The sequence below is a fragment of the Oxyura jamaicensis genome, chromosome 6 (assembly GCF_011077185.1).
Source record: "Oxyura jamaicensis isolate SHBP4307 breed ruddy duck chromosome 6, BPBGC_Ojam_1.0, whole genome shotgun sequence".
Classification (NCBI taxonomy): domain Eukaryota; kingdom Metazoa; phylum Chordata; class Aves; order Anseriformes; family Anatidae; genus Oxyura; species Oxyura jamaicensis.
In genome coordinates, this window is record NC_048898.1 from 13914894 (window position 1) to 13935001 (window position 20108).

The 20108-nt window shown below is 34.2% G+C and overlaps 1 protein-coding gene across 9 annotated transcripts in view; it reads right to left on the reverse strand.

The window, feature by feature from the left end:
• The window catches only part of LRMDA (leucine rich melanocyte differentiation associated), a 694799-nt gene that overhangs the window by 271225 nt on the left and 403466 nt on the right, over positions 1-20108 (reverse strand). For all 9 annotated transcript variants that reach the window (XM_035329289.1, XM_035329293.1, XM_035329288.1 and 6 more), the window contains one exon: positions 12131-12257. In XM_035329289.1, the coding sequence (XP_035185180.1) occupies positions 12131-12257 (127 nt within the window). The remainder of the gene's footprint in view (positions 1-12130; positions 12258-20108) is intronic.

Here is a 20108-nt window from a genome sequence, read left to right on the forward strand (position 1 = left end):
AAAGCAAAACTATTAGTTTCATATATACATAAAACTATATACATATATACATATATACATATATATACATATATATATACATATATAGTGAGAGTCACAAGCACCAGTCAGGTGGCAAAATAATAAGGAAAAAAGATTGCAGAAAGCGATAGTAAAGGACCAAAACTTGCACATTTATGCTAGAGTGGATCCACTTTTTTGCTTACAGAATTGCCAGTTAAACTCGATCACATTGAAATAATGCCACTGGAGCAGGATCCTGACCCCACAATGTGACTAGAGATGGTTGTATGTTATTTCAATAAAAAGTTTTTCTTCCACATTCACATGCTTCCTGTATGTATTCACGCAAATAGTCCTTTTGATAAAACCCTCCAGAAAATAATTAACTTTAATATCTATTCTGTGAAGGAAGCTTCACAACTTGGTGCAAATATAAATGAGCTTTCTACAGCAAAATTTAAGCCTTCAGAGGAATTACAAGAAGAAGAAGGGGAAAAAAAAAAAAAAAAAAAAAAAAAAAAAAAAAAGATTATAGGTTCAGCACTGTTTCTGCAGGAAAATGTATATAAATCCCCTAAAAACTACACCCATTGAAACTTCATATTTAGGCTGATTTGCTTTCCAAATCATATATACAGCACAGTTGCGTACAATCTTTAAACAAGTACAACCACAGAGAAATGCCGAGAGATTTAAGAGAAATAAAAGCATGATCAGCTAGCTTGTAATCTTCTTTTCTCTTATTCTCCTCCCTATAGCTGCATTAAATTGCCTGTTGAGAACAATAACATATTTGTGCTTTTATAGGTAGAATGATTTGTATTATGTAAAGATTTGGCTAACAGAGTAAGGATGCATTCACACTGAGCTGGATTACATGCTGTTAATAATTTTCTGGATGCTCTAGGGGACCCATAATTCTAGAGGACTGCAGATTAGCATTTGAATATACACTTTGTAATACATCTCAAAGCAGACTTTTTTAATTTACTTTTGCCATTTTTCTAGAACCACATTAACCAGAAATCAAATCTCTGAAAGCATTTTGGAGGAAAAAGTATACCACAATGAAGTTTTTATCCCCCACCCCCACACACTCTTAAGAGTACAGAAAATCTGTCTTTTCCTGACTCCCACACCATTTCAATAGCTTTCATTAGAATGTCAGACTACCTAGAATCTGTGATCAGGCTTATGGTACTGTTCCATATACATTGAATAAACCTGTAACTCAGCAAGGAATTGTTTGCAATCCGTTGTCCTGAATAAAAACTGAAGCTATCTAGAAAGCTGGTTTTGCCGTAGACTAGCTTCTGTTTCAGAAACTAATCTTAAAATAGATTATTTTAGCAAAATGAATGGAATTCCTCACATTGCAAAGAAACACCCCTGAAAACATGTTAACATTCTTTTGTTATTGAGTTTAAATTCAGTATAGACCAGACTCCCTTATTTCTCTTTTCATGAAACACTAACCAATTTAGGCCACCATTTGCTAAACACTGAAATCCTTTGTAAGCCGTGTATGTCTTTTCATAATTTTTAAAATACTTAGTCCTTTAGAACAGTCTTAAAGTATACAACTCTCTAATAAATGTTATATCCTCGGACAAATACAACTGGGAAGCATACTATAGCAGTTCTTATTTAAGAAATTGCTTTTCTTAATGTTATAAGGTTCACTTAGCAAGCACACATTCACTGGACAAAATACACTTTCCATGACCTTTGGTCCTCAGTTATAATTAGTTGTCTGGTCCCTGTTGCTTACAGTGTAAACAAAGACTGATAAACCCACATTGGCTGCATGTATTTATTACATTACAGCACAGCTGCCAACTGTCTAACCGTTCTAATAAAAAACTATTTTCTAAGGTTTATGTTTTATTGCATGTGTGACTCCCTTATTGGTTAGCATTTTGGAGTTGTGGAAAAGGTTATGAATTTAGAAACTGACTGCATTCATATCATATTTAAAACTTAATGCTATTTTATTAAAGACATATGGGCCCCCAAAGTACACATATTAAATGTCATGTAAGAAAAGTAGCAGTTTAAATCATGGTCAAATTCATTTTTGACGTGACTCCTGAGGCTTCCCAAGATCTGAACTATTTCTTTGTAAATCTGGCAGTTTAACCACACTCATAAATCACTTTCAAAGCATATTATTTCTTAATTTTACTACATTAGAGAGCATTTGGCCTACACAGTGAACTGTTTGTAACCGTTATGTGAACAAAAGTTGTATATTTAGTCTTACAATGTGGGAAGGAAAAAAAATTAAATTTTTCAATCCTGAATATACTTCTTATTTTAACCCAAATTATATATTTCCTAATGAAACTTGCCAGAGTAAGATATGAAGGATAGTTTGCTGTATTGACATAACAGAAAGCTCCATCTCCTTTTGCTTCAAGCTCATAAATTAAAAACACAAAGGCAACTGTAATTTAACCATTAAGTAAATATCCCACAGGTTCTTTGATGAGAAAAATTGTGTAAGGTTTTCAAGCCCCACCAACGCTGAGGAGAAATAAATGATCTTTGGGACAACTCAGAAAGTCTCATGAGTTTACTAGGCACTTTGATATAATGCCATTTGATGCATTAGAAATGAAGCATACCTTAAATACACTTAAAAATTGAACTCTAATAACTTAAGGACAGATTCACTGCCTGCTAAAATCACACAAAACCTTAGCTACAAAACATATCACTCACAGGACGGGGTTCAAAAGAGTGCTCTTTTTGAAACATCATTGGAACTTTATTTGTTAAGAAGTTAAGATGTTCATAATGGCAGAGTTGATTGCAATTTGTGTGTTTTCCTATAAATACTTTGTCCTTAGATGCTGTGAATAACAAAGATAAATTCAGACAACTTCCTCTAAAAGCTTTATACTCTCCCTAGATCCTTCAGAGAGAATACCAGTCCTCCAGTCACATGTTTTTGAGCTTTTTTTCCCCACAAGATGAATCCCTCATTTTCCCCTGAAATGGGGACATGTAACCGAAGTCACCAAATCTTGAATGTTTTATGTCACTGAATTGGGGGGGGGGAGGGGGGCGGGGGAAGAGGCGTATGAAATTTTTAAGTTCAGAGAAATGAATAATGTTGATGGAAGTCTTCTTAAGAGTTGTAAAGGATGCTTGGATCAGAATAAGCTTGTATATGCATTCGCATAGATCAATAAAGATTTCAGATGTGCAAGTTGAGTGTGCAAAGACTATTCTACTGCTCCTAAAGTCAAGTGAAAATCTGTTGTTTTGTACAATACTGGCTAAGATTTTCAATGGCCAGCCTGATTAGGATAACCTATAATTAGCACTGTGTTCTGCAACCCAACCAGGCACAGAATTTAATAAAACTATTTTCCTCGTATATGAACACCATGAGGTTAGTGTTATCTTCAGCTAACATTCAGGAACTAGAACCAGAATCTGTGAGCTCAGTATGGTTTTAAGGGAGCAGTTTTAGAAAGCCATTAAGCTAAGTTCAGTATTTCTTACAAAATATCCTTTTGGCCTATATATTTCTGGTAAGAGAGGAGATAAGAGGAGAAATGTCAGTCCTTCTCTGGAAACAAATTAATTCTTTTTCCTGAAATAACTCATAAACTAGTTACAAATTGATCATGTTCTTAGTCATTAATGAAGAGAGAATGAATGATATGCTAGAGCTTTTAGGAGATGACCTCATCACTACCAGCCCTGTGTGCCTCTTGGACCACATTTTGGCTGACTTTATAGCATGGGGGAGGATTATTACTACAATGCTCTGGCGTTCTTGACCTGGCAATAATTTGCAGCATACAGTCTCTCTTGTAGAGCTACGGGAAAAGCAGGATTCAGCTGCTTAAACACAACCTTCTACTGCCATATTAGCCACCCGATGGTATGTAGGCCTGGCCTCCTATGGTGACTCTGAAAAGGCTCGCATTCCCATAGAGACATAACCTTATAGGGACCTGCTATATACTTGAAGGTATCTAAAGTGGCATCAGATGTCTATTTTTATACACTTGTATTGTTTCCAAAGTGACTAGACATATTAGCCAATATCAGGTACATTCATTTTACTTCCCCTTTTGTTCTTGTCCTCTTTCCACCCATCTAATTTGACTATGTCAACACTAAAAAGACTATGTTCATCTCACAGCAAGACGCTGTATGATGTGCTTGCCCCACTTCTTATATGATAAAGACATGGTCCTTTATCCCTAGGTCTTGGCACCTTAACTTCTAACCTGTTGATTGCTGTAAGCCACAATTCCATTGATGTCAAAAGGAAACACCTGTAAGATAAAATTCACTTCTGTGGAATCAGGGCCTATAGCATTATCACAGATATCAATCAAAATGTCACAGTGTAACCAAAAACATTTTGCTAATGGCAAGTAAATCCAATAACTAGAGGAATAACGATTTGTAGAGAATGACATTTTAACGTTGCTCTATTTCTTCACTCTTCGGACTGGATATAGTAACTTCACTACTACAAAGTCAACTACATCATATGAGAAAATTTCTTGAATGTAGTACTGAAGAAGGTTAGTACTTAAATGAAAAAAAAAAAAAAAAAAGGAAGAAAAAAGAATCCAGTAATTTGAATCACACACAAAGAGCTGGTAAATGCTCCAAATAAATACTTTCTCTTCAGCTTCCATGCTCCCCAGGAATTGGGGAGGGAGTGGGGAGGCTGAGGGGGAATGTTGAGCAATTAAGGACAAAATTTACAGCAGAATAATAAAAAAGTACTGTGAAATATAGAATGATTACCCTGCAAACACTGGACAAAATTTCCAGTAATTGAGATCCTAGGATTTATACCAAGAAGAGACTACTGAAATCAGAAGAGAACATAGAGATGCAAAGGCAATGACTCTAATAAAGTATATAATATGAAATGTAATTAATAATTTCATGGATGTTGAATTGAACATGGATGTTAAATTAAACAAAGTTTATTATCTAAAACTGTATAAACCTACCCCCTTTTCTTTTTCTGTTCAACACATCAGCAACCTAAAACTATGTGGCAATGTTAGATAAGTTGGTGTGATAGAACAACTCATAATTGTGAAAGCATGATAAGCAAAACTATTTAAATGCTCACATAATTCTGCCTTCGTATGTGAGAAACACCCTTCTAAAAAACACTCATTATAACCTCTACCAATGAGAATACCAAAGAGCTTGGTTAACTTCACATAAAACTCTGTTTATATTATCATCTTCCTTATAGCATGTTGTCCTTTACTACAAGATTACACTACTGGGAAGATCATGACAAATTATTTTTGCCTTCATTTGCAGTGGTCCCTGTGACCATGTTTCTCTCTAACAGTTGGTGACCTTTCTGACTGTTCAGCAAAACAGCAAAGCCAGTTAAGAACACAGCATGTGTACACATTGTAGAACTTGCTATGAAAACTATTTCATAGTCAAAACAAGTAATAAATACAAACTCAGCTGTGACGATTATTTCCAAGTTTTGAACCAAATGCTTCACAGTTACAAAATTACAAGTAAAACCTTTTCTGATTTTCTCTTGCTATGACTTTATACCGTTATAACTGGACCTTTGTTTTACGGCTAAGAATTAACATATATTCTATGCATTACACTCAATACTACTACAATTTCAATGGGAATGACTCATCAATGCAATTGAGAGCATGAGACATATCAAGCCTAGAAATCTAGGGAAAAAAAACACTACCTATAGGAACAAAAGAATAGACACAGGCTAGCCCAGAGTTTTGCCAATGCAATATTACACACATTTATTATTATTATTGTTATTATTTACAAAATGTAGCATATTAACATCTCCTACCCCCAACAGTACTGTCATCTGATCCACTGCATTAGTTTTTTCAAAGGAAGAACAATGGAAAAATGCAGTGAGCTCTGCTTGTACAGCAGCAGTATTTCCATTTCCAAAAGAAAAACAAAAAGAACTTTAGGATAAAATTCTAGCCACGCTGATCCATTGGTAATTGCAAACAATTATGATTCTTGCCCTAAGGTCTGATATCATAGTATTATATTATACTGAATGACAATTTGTTAACTAGACTAAATCAGTAAATTATAAGACAAAAGCCAGACTATATGCTTGCAACATCTAATAACTGAAGTTTCCACAGTCTCAGCCCACAAATAGAAAATATATACATATATTAAAAAAAAAAAAAAAAAAAAAAAAAAAAGGTGGTAAACAAGTTGTCATGCTAGCTTCTTCAATTAAAAGTTAACGATATACGGTACCTATTGCCATTCACCAGAGAACCTCCAAGTGCTTTACAAATATTAAATAAGTCTTATAAAGGATCAATTTGTGCACTACTATTGAAAGACAGACACCTTTCAGGTGCAAAGTAGCAGCTGGTTAACTAGCACACTGCAACACTACATATCATTTTAGGGCAGAAGGTGGAGAAGAATGCCTTAGTAAATTGAGACTGCAGAGAAATCCATGGAGGCAGAATGTAATTACCTGAATTGGAATCAGGCCAGGGCTCCAAGTGTAACACCCCTTCTATGTGAAAAGTGCATTGGGATCATTAATGGCTAAGAGGACACTGGCTTCATGGAAATCATATACTTTTTTTAAAAGGAATTATTTTAGGAAAGAGATATCACCTTTTGCATACTGTTACCTTCAACAGTAATTAGATACTGAAATGTAGTCTACATAATTCCATCACAAAGAACTATACATGTATCACTTTTTCAAGAAATATCACTATGAGAACAAACAACAAGGAAATTTTTTTCCCCTACCCTAACAAACCTATGACCCACTTGTCTATTCTTCTTTTGTGACAGATGGAATTACAGTAGGTTAGGCAAATAGAATACATTCCTTTGCTATTTCAACAGATGCATGCTATCAGCTTAATCCCCACTCTTTCAACTCATTGCTTTTTTCTCACTTCACTGACTGATGATCTCTCTCTTTAATCATGTGACCTATCATATGCCAAGACAAAAAAAAATAGAGCAAAACGCAATCTACTTCTAAGTAGATTGGGTGCTACTTAGAAGTTGGTACTTCCAACTTCTTCACAGTTAAGATTCCAATCTTCATCTTCACTTCACAACTTTCTTCTGTTCTTTTTTTTGGATACTGACCCTTCTTTTCCCTCCTTTGACTGCTTTTTCCCAAGCTTGACTTTCTGTTCACTTAAACACAGCTGCCCTTGCAAGCATTTGGAAGGCAACTGCTTACTAGAGACTGACTTACTAGAGACTTACTGCAGACTGTTCTAGATTGTATTACTCATTCCAGGAGCAAAAGCTTTCCCCACATGATGCACAAATTCATAGCCAGATCAAATTTATTATGAAGTTCCTTCACTAGGAAAGCATGCTATGTAGCTAGTGCTACACTGGTCTGCTACTGATCCAATGCAAAGACAGAGATCAGTAACTTCAACCAGGGAATCAACACCTACACTGCTTGTTGCCCAGTAACCTCATATACTGCAGGTCCACATTAGATTTACTGTTTCTTTAAATCCCATGTCACTGATTCACCCTATAAGCACCATGAGAGGTGATAGATTTTTTCTCTCAGTATTATATCAAGCCATATCTATATTTTGGGAACTCATTTTTGTTACTGCAAAAATTGAGGACAGCTTTAATGACTTTTAAAGTCTTCTGAACAAAGTATTCATGTATTTATGAATATGACTGCTCAAGTTCCATTTCTGGCTTCACTGTGCTAAGTGCTGAGCTAACATACACAGATAGGATATATATTCAAGAAAAATATTACTTTTTAAAAAAAAATAGTTAAGGAAAAAAAATCACTAAAAACACCCCTTATGCCTCATCTGATTTTAATGAAATTTTAAAAAGCATTCATCACTTTGATAAAATAGAACTTTCTATGAGTTTAAACACAATTCTCACAATGATCCTAAACCAACACTATAGATTTTAGCTTTCCTTATTTCTTAAGCTGTACCACTAAATATTTACTCTATCATAAAATAAACTCTCTCTACCTTCCAAGTAACAGTGTAAGCACGAATCACATACCGTCTATAACATGAACAACAGATATTAGACTTGTCTTTCTACCTGACGGTCTCCATTTAGTTCCGTAGAGAAAGAATGTTATGTCAGGCTTTATGATTATAATTTGTGAAGAAAATAATACATCTGAGGGGGAAAAAAATCAAAACACCTATACTGCCATCTTTTGTTGTACAGTTTCCTTTATACCCACTGGACCAGATGTACTTGGTGAAGTTGCTATGAAGCAGAATAACTTTCACATAATAAAATGTCGATTACTTGGAAGTATACCCATGTATACCTGCTAATGATTTGGTCCTACGAACTACAAGACTGTTACATGTGACTAAGTGCCATTGCTTGCTTTTGCCACTATAAATATAACTGATAAAAATATTAACCTTAAAAATACAGGAAGCCAAAAAAATTGCTATTGGGCAGAGGGGTTGCAAAATACTGGGAAGTACATGCATTTTATAAAAAGCAAGTACTAAGCAATTAAATTATATTTAAAGAGAGTTAAGACAGTATGTATTTATTCATAGCAACACATTTTAGATATAATGGATATATCCACATTTCATCATCTAGATTAAATGATCATGAATATAGACCTTTAAAATTCAGAGTTATGATATGCTTTGATACTTCATCATTTCATTTTGTTTATATATATATCATATATATAATGTAAAAATATGGAGTCTTAAAATGGATTTTCAAATTATATTCTGTTTCGCATCTCTAAGTTTTAAAGATGAAACATTTAGAAGCATGATTCTTATAAAATCTATGAGCTGAAGGAGGGTAGAGTTTTAAATGATTATGTCAAAGAAATGACAACTGTACTCTTTGTAGGAACAAGGATGAATAATTACAAAGCTGGCACATAATTAAGCAATTTTGACTGCTGTATTCTTGAGCTGTCATCTTGATGCGAAGTGCTGTCATGCCCAGAAACACACTTCATGCTGGACAGGCATCTTCCACTTTGATCTACGCTTATGCCAGTGAAATGAGGTCATGATCTGGTCATTAAACGGGGCTTCCACATCTTGCTCAATGCCTCCTATCCAGCTAGGCTTACCCAATCTTTATTAAAATCAGGCATGATACTATGTTCAATATTTTGACAAAAGAAAACACAAACATCACAGAAAAAAATGAAGTTTAGCTCACTTACATGGAGAGATGGAACACTGCATTGTAACATTAAACTGTTTTCTAATAAATGACTGCATCTTTCCATAAGACAGTCATATCACAAACAGATGCATTTTAAACAAAAGATGAAATGAAGCAAAACACAAGAAAGCGCAGTGTTCTGTTAAAAATATGAAAAAATAGAGAAAAATGAAAGTCTAAAAATTTATACAAAATAAAATATTTATAACTTAGTGATGACTGGTGATTGCTAGATTCTTTTGCATTTCAGTAAACACAAGCTAGTCAGATGGAAATTTCTTGCTTTTATTCTCATTTTGTGTATTTTTTCTTGGTGGGGTATTTTGCTCTCCCAAGTATTTCATGTCAAGACTAAAATGAAAACAACTCCCCACATCACAACCCCTTTAGATCATCAGTCTGCTTTTTATGCTGAATAAGCCATACCATCTTCTGCTTACCATAATAGAGAGGGGGGTAACATGACTTAGATGTAGTTTTTTTGTTTTGTTTTGTTTTTCTCTGAAAAAGCAAGTCTGATTGGTTCACTATTGACATTATACCTGGCAGAACAATACATCCATGTATCATAATTCCATCCACTAATATGAAAATTAATCATACCAACTTCACTCCTGGTGAGTACAGTCTGAGACAGTGACTACTACCTTAGGAGGACAGAAAAAAATGTTCTCAGGAAGCTCATTATCAGTAGGGTCTTGCATCACCAGGTCAGCATATTATAGAGTTTTTCTGATGACTAATACTGAGTGTGCTGCAGCCTTCCTCTTATTTTGGATCAAGGTGTATTATTCTCTAACTAGTTTCAGAAAGCTTAGTATATATTACCACTAGCTGTCTGATAAATTGGGCCAAAGCTCATCAAAATTCTCAGCAATTACATGGGAGGGGAACTGGTGAACATACAGAGGGCTCAAGACTCATTTCCTAAGGAAACCTGAAGGGCAGAGAATAAAAAACAGAACAACAACAACAAAAAAAGCATATTATACATTCAATATATAACATAATAGAATTTGAAACCACAGTTATTGTGCACATCACATTTGTAATATATAGAGGAATGCTGCTTGTTGTGGTCTTTGAGTACAGTTATAAATAACTGTATACATACATATCAGCATCTGGAACTATATTCACACAAAAGACTTTTAGAGTGGAAGTTTGCATGCATATGTACTATAGCCATGAATATCCTAGGAAACATGCACAAATTTGAAACAATTTTAAGATGCTTACAATACCTCTTAAATTGGGTTCTGCACCCAATTTCATGTTTGTTTTAAATTAGCCACTTCAGTAATACGTATATAATATTGTATGATGAGGGTAATTTTGCAGCACCTTAAGAAGCATTAATTCATGCCATGAAAAACATTTAGAATGATTTTACCATCAGCAATTTGTATCAAACTGTTTATAAAGAAGAAGTAGAAAAAAATTTAGAAGAAGAAGTAGAAAAAAATTTAGAAGAATAAAAACTTCTGCGAATTTGATTAAATAAATGTAAGTTTAGTCAAGATAGAGTGGGCAAAACCATACAAAGGTAAAAAGATATAAAAGATAAAAGATAAAGATCCTATCCTACTTTTGTGAAGCAATTTACCCTTAGCTACGACCATTAAAAGAGGTTTTATCCAGAATGGTCTTGCACCCTTACACTATTCAGTTGGTTTAATTTCTAACAGCAAACTGAGGTGAAAAATATAATTAAAATTAAATAAAATTAAAACAATACTTCACCAGATCTAAAATCTGAATAAACAGAATTATAAAATCACTCAGCATAAGTATGCCGTACTTAACACATTTCAGCTGTTGCATTTGGCCAGATTCAGTGAAGATATTCAAAACAGCCTAGACATCAATTGTTTCATCTATCACATATATAAAAGCTGAAATAACTAAAAGTAATGGTAAGCAATATTTCAAAGCTGTACTCGTATCAGAAGTGTTAACATTTTAATAGTTATAAATTAATCAGTCTGAATTAATTTATTATGCACTGCAACTGTACTTGTGATAATGCATTTATCTAGCAACACTGTTATGCTACCAAACGGTGCATTTCCATAACTGCTGCATTATTATTCAGGATTACTGTAAATCTGCAATAAATTATTGATGGTATGTTTTAGAGAACAAAACAGAAAGCAAGTAGACCAAAAACTTGAATGGAGTTTTGAGATCCACAGCACTAAAACACTCTGAAGCTCAGAGTGTTATCATCTTCTGTTGATCAACAATTTAAAAAAAAAAAAAAAAAAAAAAAAAAGTAAAGTGTAGAAATCACATTCTTATTCTGTTTACCTCAGCAGTATGCCCAGAGTTTATGCAAGTGATATCAAAAGCTCAGATTACTGAAACTGTATCTCTGGCGTTGTCAATGCTTATTAGCAGGACACCACATTAAGTAACATCATACAAAATTAGAATCAGCTGTTCCACTAAAAGCCATTAAACACCATAGGTGTGAGCACTGCAATAGACATTTGTGTATAACATACATGGCAGGGCACAACTTGTCAGAAAAATTGCATTCTTTCACAGTAGCACATCACATAGTTGTCACATATCTTTAAATAAAGATAAAAGGCAAAAATATTCTTTAAAGCTCACTGTCACATATTAGTTACTTTATTATATGAAACAGAGGTTGGAACCCAGAAATTTGATAATGTAACCAGACATAACTTAAGCAGACATAACAGCAAAGTTTGATACTAAACCAACAAAAATTATGAAGTTTTTTTTGTCCCTCACCTGACCATATTTACCAGTCCTTCAGTCTGAAAAGTTTATTTTTTATTTTTTTTTTTAATAAAAGACAAGCTTTTGGGAGATGTTTTAAAACAGCATTAATGAATAACACATTGTTACATTTGTTTTTAATTTACTCTCCTACCTTAGCATCCTTAGGTTTAACCACTTTCATGAAGGCACCTCTCACCAGAGCTTCCTCTCTCTCTCTCCTGGTTACTTTCCGAGTATCAAGAAATTTCAGGTTTGTCAATTTGTGCAGAACGAAGTATCTGACAGACAGCAAAATGAACACTTAAAATCCAGTAGTAAACAATATACTCACAGAATAAATGACTAAAACACAGCAGCAATAAAAAGCAACGGCCTTTGCTTCTTTATCTCTGTTTGCCCTTTTCATGTAATGTAGCTTATGTAACAAGTTCTTACAATTTATTGTCTCAAATGAAACTTCTTTTAAATGCCCATGGCAATTTAATACTGGGTAGATCAAATAGATCAGGAAATTATCAACAGACATGTATGTCATCTGCAGCTATTACTGAGGTATAAGGCATTTTCATTAGTAAAATAAAATGGAAATTATTTTTAGACTGTTGGTTTAGACTTCCAAGTAATTTTAAGAATTCCATCCCATGTTGCAAGGAAACACCAATCTGAGGCATTGGAATTACCAGCTATTTGTCTGGAAAGAATTCTTAGCAAACAGTCATATGGAAACACTTCAGATTTGTTTTACATTTTCCTAAAACACAAATGACCAGTGACATTAGAGATCCACATGAACAGCAAATCAGGGGGAGGTGTGATTTGTCTTCTGCCATACATCCTGAAATGCACTCCTTTGTCTTGATGAGAGCGCATGTCAGTGTTCAAAACTCTTTAAAAACAATAATTAGTCTAGAGAAGATATCAAGAGTTATTCCCAGGATGTGCTCTCCAGAACTAAATTTTGACACAGGCACCATTTGGAAGCAGAATTCTGATTTGGTCTTGCTAGGAAGACAAGGTGTCCTTAAGGCATATAGATCCCAGCTCAGGATTAAATGCTGAAGCACTCAGGGAGAGACCATTTTTTGGTAAATATTTTCATAACTCAAAGTTCCTGTTAGAATTCATCAATATTCTGTTTATCCTTTTTACTCAAAGTACAGCAACATTTTAGCCTCAGAAAATAACACTGGATCCTTGTATGCAGAAGAAGATAACATGGCAGATCAGAAACAAAATAACGCACACAGCCAGAGAAAATCAAAATACTAAACCACCTCAAGTACGTTATTTACATTTAGTCAACCAAATGTGAAGCAGACATTGCAAAGTGAGGAAGTGACAGACTTCCTAGCAGGGGGTAGAAAGGTGATTGATAATGTCCCCCATGCCTAGTTGCTTTTCATAAACCTGCAGCCAGAGAGGCTGCATAATCATACCAATTCCTTCTGGCAGCAGCAGAATGAAATTGTAGTAGTAGAAAACTCCACTTAACACAGTATTTTGAAACAGAACAATGCTAAAAAAAAATGTGTTTTAAAAGGTAAGAGTTATCTTATTATACTAGCCCTGAGGCCAGATAGACAATTGGAAAAGACCGTAAGCGTCCCCATCTACAACCAAGCAAAATTTAATGCTGCGAAGAAACCTTTCAAGCCAAGTACACCTCTCCTTTAAGGCAACAGCCCCATAAATTGCTGACAAGCAAACTGAAAATGCTTAGTGCTGAAATGCTCAGACAATTTAAATGTGAATCCTGACTCTATGACATTATGTGATATCATAAGAAGAGTAAGATAGTCACTTCACAAAACAGAACATGTTCTAAGAGCATTTCTTAAGCAATAGCTACTGATATAGGAGCCTGACACATTCGCAGCCTCCTCCCAGCTTTCCTGGCTGCCCTTCCAGTCCTCCCTGGCATTTTGCTGGCCCTTATCTTTCAGTGGAGGAGAATCTATCCATCTTGTATTACTGGCAGAAAAGCTCTGATGACAACAGATTCTTTCAAATGAAGACACGTACAGAAGGAAACAATATGTCAGGAATGAAGAAGAGTGAAGCTAAAAATGAGTAAAGACACCCACTAAGTGTAGGGTGAGAAAAGATGAATATTCAGGTGAAGAAAACATCAGTATTAGAAAATCAGCAAATGTTTAATGATGGAATGAAATATGCCATTGAAAAGCAGGCTGCAACAAAAATGACAACAGACTAAGACAGCACTGTCATCTTTGCTGACTTTGGATCACAGCCCTAATGTCAGTCTCTCAATCATTTCAAAGGAGCTTAAAATTATAATAGCATTCCTTGATACAAATGTAGTTCTGTATTTTCAAGCCATCCTGACTGTACTTGGGAAAAAAAAAAAAAAAAAAAAAAAAAAAAAAAAAAAGAATTAGCACCAGTACTTGTTACTTCCAAAAACAAAACCTAAAAAGCCACTACCCAAAGAAATTAAGCCACAAACTACATCACCAGGTTTAGCGTTGATTTTTTTAAGACCCTTTAAGCAATGCAGATATTAAAAAGTTGCATTGAAGTTACCTCATCAGTAGAACCAAGGTATATCAGTGATGAACTCTTAAAAGCTGTTTTGAAATAAAATGCCACTTATTCTGATTGCTTTTACTAAATAAGAGATAAAATTGATCTGTATTATATGATACTATGAATATGGTACCTTTTTGTTAAATGAAGGAAAGCATTTGACTTCCTGGGTATATTTTAGTTAGAAATATGAAGATGCAGCTTCAATCTAAATGTAACAAAAGTTTGCCATAAAAATACAGGAAAGGATAACCAAAGCCCTGGAATGAACACTTTACAATATCAATTCAACCCTTGTAAATTTAATCCAGGGTTATTTGTTGCACAAAATCTCTTTACTGTGATGTATGACTTAGTTACTAAGGTTATCACAGCAGTATCCTGAAGTTGCATAGTACATAAAACATTTCAGTTAACAATGCAGGGAGGTTAACTCCCACAGATAACCTGCTATCAGAGGGTTAGACCAGATGACATGCCTCTGTCAGCCTTCAGGAGCTATTGATGGTTCAATCAGTCTGTTTTGAAGGTAAAGTACAACAAAAGGGCACTAAACTTATTCAAACTGTCAACAGGGACTATCTGGAATGTTGCTTGCAGGTAAGTAATTTTGGGTGTTTTAAGACTATTATCAAACACCAATGACTGCAGAAAAAGACAGCTACTAATAACACAGAATGCAGCCATCATAAAATACTTTATGGCAGGTACTAGGATCCATAAATTTCATTACACATTTCACCTGTTTCAGACTTGTAAAATCACTACTTAAGAGAATGGTGTTTAATGAAGAAAGATCCATCTACATTTTACATTATAAGTTTAGGAAGATTTATTATAGGTTAGAGGTTGGGGGACAGGGTTTTCTTCCCCCCAAACTCCTACCCCCTTTTATCTTTTAATCATTTGGTAAGTTAGCACTGCTCCATGTACTCTGAGACTACTATTACTCAGCTTAACATCTTTGTAGTGGCATGAAAGAAGGTTATCATCTTCAGTGATGAGAATAAAGATGAGCTCTGGAGAGAAAAAATAATAATACAAAAACAAGGGCACTAGTAAGGTGCTTAGAGATCCATTTGTCACTGCCTGTACACCAATATTCCGATTCATGGTGGATTAAGGAAATGAACTATGTAAGAAAAGTTGCGCCTTCTTTTGTCCACAATCATCTCCTTGCACCTTAACCCCCCTGTGCCAAGAGTCCTGTGAAAATAAACTAATAACAGATATACAACACAAACAGGAACACTAAGAGATTGAAAAAACAGTGAAAATCACATTTCATGTTATTTAAGTCTTGGTTAAGTGAAAATGACAATAAAGATTAACAATTCATTTAGCAATTACGTAAGTGTTACATGTAATTATTAGTATTTTTAACAATTTTTACACAGGCTTGTCAGGATATTTGAAAAGTGGGATGGGCTTGAGGGGTCATTTGCAAAGGAATGCAGTGTGTTTGGGATTCAACTGCTATTGACATTGGCAAAAGCTCAGTGGGGCAAAACCTTCCTTTGAAGAAACTTATTGGAGTTTAGAAAGGGACAGGACAAAGACAGCTTTGAGATCAGCTATTGCAATTTATTAAACAACACACAATTCTAGTTTATGTAAAGAAATACCATCTGTGATACAGATTCTTTTTACAAGCAGTAACAAATCACAGGCTTGTATTCTTAACTCTAGTAACAAACAGGAAACTTAAGACCTATCAGCTGCCTTGCACGTTTATTCTGGTTATGCTTGTAGTTCTCTACCATGTAAAAGTCATTACTCTAAAAAACAGTCCTTGGGTTATTCCATCACCCCAAAAGATTGGTGACGATTCGTACAATCTTTGGAGATTTCACAAATCAAGCAAAAGAGTTCAATAAGAATGCAAATGTGTTCCTTAAAAAATCACCCGGAAGAAAGGAACAAACCTATTTTAAACATACTAAGAAATTTGTCGGGTTTTTGATCAACGGTGTAAATGACTTTTATATCAACTCGTTATTTTTGTTAAATAGCTACAGCATAACGTCATTCAGATCTATTATTTTTAGTAGCCATGTAAGTTCAGGCATAAAAATTCTCAGAAAGTTTTAATCTGTTTCTTAACACTACTCTTTACTATTATCTAACAATTGTAGGAAATTTCTATTCTAGAGCTGTGAACACCATAACAAGAAAAATCACATCACGTCTCATAGCATCTAAAGGACTAGATTCATTTATTACCACCCTTGGAAAAGCAGACAAGTTGTAGAATATGGTTGGCCTCCTGATACTGACAGATACCAGCATCATCCATGAGCCACACTACAAGAAAATCTTAAAAGTGGCAATAAATTACTTTTGGAGATAATGTTTTATTTCCTACTACTACAGGAAAAGAACTGAAAATTTGGATGTGCTAGAGTTTTAGAAAAAATAAACTGTTCCACTCACTAAACCTTAATGGAATACTATGCTTAAGAGCTAGATTTTGTATAGTCCTTCATTTTGAACTTGCAGTAACAAAAACTGGAATATAAAACTGCAGTACATGCTTTATATTTAAAAATGAAAATTAAACTGAACTTAAAAAATATAGAAATATTTACTGAGAAGAATGCAGAAATGTCTAGCTCAACCTGTATCATAACTAACATATACTGGAAGATTCAATACCTATGCTATTGCATTCCCTCTTTTTGATGATCATTGAACGTAAAACTAACATGCTTATTTCCAACTTTGAAGGGATGATTATGCTCTCAGCTACATTACTATAAACTAGCAGTAATAAATAACCTGAAGATGGCAAATCTGCATCAGCACTCAAATGGGAAGAGATGAAAACAAAGATCCAAATTAGGATCAAACAAGTTTATGAAAATGAACTGGATTTTCTTCCATAATTATGTCTTCTGCACCACCAAGATAGAAGTTTTTCCCTACACAAAGCAGCACATTGCTGGCTGCAGAATTTCCATCTGTAACAAAGCTTCCTCAGCACAGAGTTAAGGAAACCAGGTCATGACTTTAAACAATCATCTTCCAGAACAGAAGGCATGATGTTAGAGGTTTACATGGCCTCTATGCAAACATGGCGCTAGTTGGTGATGGCCAAGTAATCCTTCATTCAGAAATTCAGACCCCTCCAAATACCTCCTCTGCTCTACTTCAACATAGTAATCTATATGAATTAGAAAAATCTCCATACACATAACAATAATTACAGATATGCTTTGACTTATTGCGTTAGTATGGACAAATTTGGGTATTCTGGACTTCAATTTACCTAGCTGGGGAAAAAAAAAAAAAAAAAAAAAAAAAAAAAAAAAAAACACATTATATCATCCCTTGCTCCTAAATCCTTACAATGGATAACCTTAGGTGGAATTTGTGCAGCTATCTGATGTCTATTAATTGTACTTTTCTTCTTCCAGGTACTGTAGAAATCACAAGACCTTATGTAAACAGTGAACTAGTAGAGATTTGTAGATTATACAGATATACAGAAATACCTTAAATATCCCATGACTGCATAAAATGAATATCACAGTGCCACAAACTGAAATCCCTCCTTCTAAAAGGGAGCCTTATTAATAAGTTCAATGACAACTGACCAAGCACATTAGCGTTAGTTTCATTGACAAGTGAGGACTTCTGGTCTCCTACTGCTTCTTGAATATGTACCTATATTACCTTACATGCAATAACCAGACTATTTACAATAAATGAGGTTTTGTCTCAAAAATTTATATATATATATATATGTATATATTAAAAATAGCAAGAAAATGTTAAAAATAGCAAGAAGGCTGGAAACTCTGTAAGAGGACTCAACATTTCACAGAATCAAATGGAATGGGAATAGTTGATTTAGCTTGAAAAGCTAATCTGTACAAAATGCTTGCACTTCCTTTCTTACTGTTATATCTTAAGAGGACTTCATAAGGTTATCACCATTTGCTCCCCCTGCCAAAGATAGCGTATCTAGTATATGTGCTTTTAAGCTAATTTAAAATAAACTCAGGCATTTGTTTCCACTTGCCCTTGTTTCCATGTCAACAGCACTTAATGAATGCATCATTCCAGGAAATGTCAATAAGGAGCAAAGAAGGATGAACAAGCACTGAAAACTTCACACACAGCATACATCCTTCACAATCATATCGCTTTAATGAAAATAGGTGAGGTCACCTGCAGCTTTAGCAACAACTATGTAATACATTCTGACCCAGATGATTTTTCACAGTTCAGTAACATCATGTTTGAAGTTTTCACTGCAAACAATACACCCACAGGACTGACCAAGTGTGGGTACAAGAGAAGCAACCAGCAATTACTGTGTTGACTTCTGTTACTTTGATCTCCAGGTCACAACCTTTGCTTTCACGCAATCTTCAAAGTAGTAGAATAGGTTATTTTAGAACGTGCACTGTTTTGCAAGCTATTTTTTCTGTGTTTGTTGCTTCCTGTTTAAGGCAAAAGCTTTTTTCATCTTTCCTATCACCCTTAAATTTTAGATATTCAGCTTTTAATTCCAGCAGTAAGGAGCAGTTTCTGAAATTTTCCCTTTCTCTCACCCCCAGATAACCTTTTACAAAATATCGTCTCTCAAATATGGAAAATAAAGTAAAAAAATAAACAATTAAAAAAAAAAAAAAGACTGATAGTGCAATATTTTCTTACCAAAAAAAAAAAAAAAAAGAAAAGAAACGGTAGCTATTTTTATAATGATGAAAAAAAAACATGACTTTTTAAAATGAACCATACAAGTTCTCTATAAAAATACCACTGAATGAAACTTTCCATTTTCATTTTCCTCTCCAAGCAAAAGTTTCAAGAATAAGTATAGAAAAGTCATCAGCTTTTTCTCCTACGGATTTGGAAGGAAGGAGAAATAATAACAAGGCATTTAAGGGGCAAAATAAATAAATAAATAAAACACGAACACTTTACAGTTTCTCTTCTATTCTTTTCCAAAAAAATAACCCACTCAAATGTTACCATGTTTTTAGAAAAAAATAACCTCTTTGAGAAAAAGTGATAACAAAGGTTTTGGATAAAACCTATTTGTAATGAAAAAATAGACAAAAGCTTCAGCATTGACCTCCTCATAGAAACGGTACAACCATGGATTACCTGAGAATCCAGATCTTTACACCTTGACAAAAAAAAATTACACATTATCCAACTATTTTTAATAAACTTATTATTTTTAAAACGTGTAATATTCCTTTTTATCTCTGTTGCTAATATCACAACAAAGTAATAGACAAAGTTTTTTAAGAAGTTGATTTAGTGCAATTTTTTACGGTTGAGATTTGGGGGGTTTTGCAGATCTTTTCAGTTTGCAGGAATGTAAAGATTAAATAAAGCTTTGATTTCTAGCACCTTTCTCTTTCTGGTTGAGGAATTAAATAGCCTGAACTCTAATTGAACTCAGTAGGAATGAAATTGAAGCTCAATGAAAAATGAAGCTGTGGTTCCAATGGTCAGTGTGAAAATTTGCAAAAAGTTCCTGTTCATAACAAAACAAAAACAGTCAAAGTTTTCAGTAAAGTAAAAATGTTTATGTTATATGGGTTCATTGAAATGCACTGTTT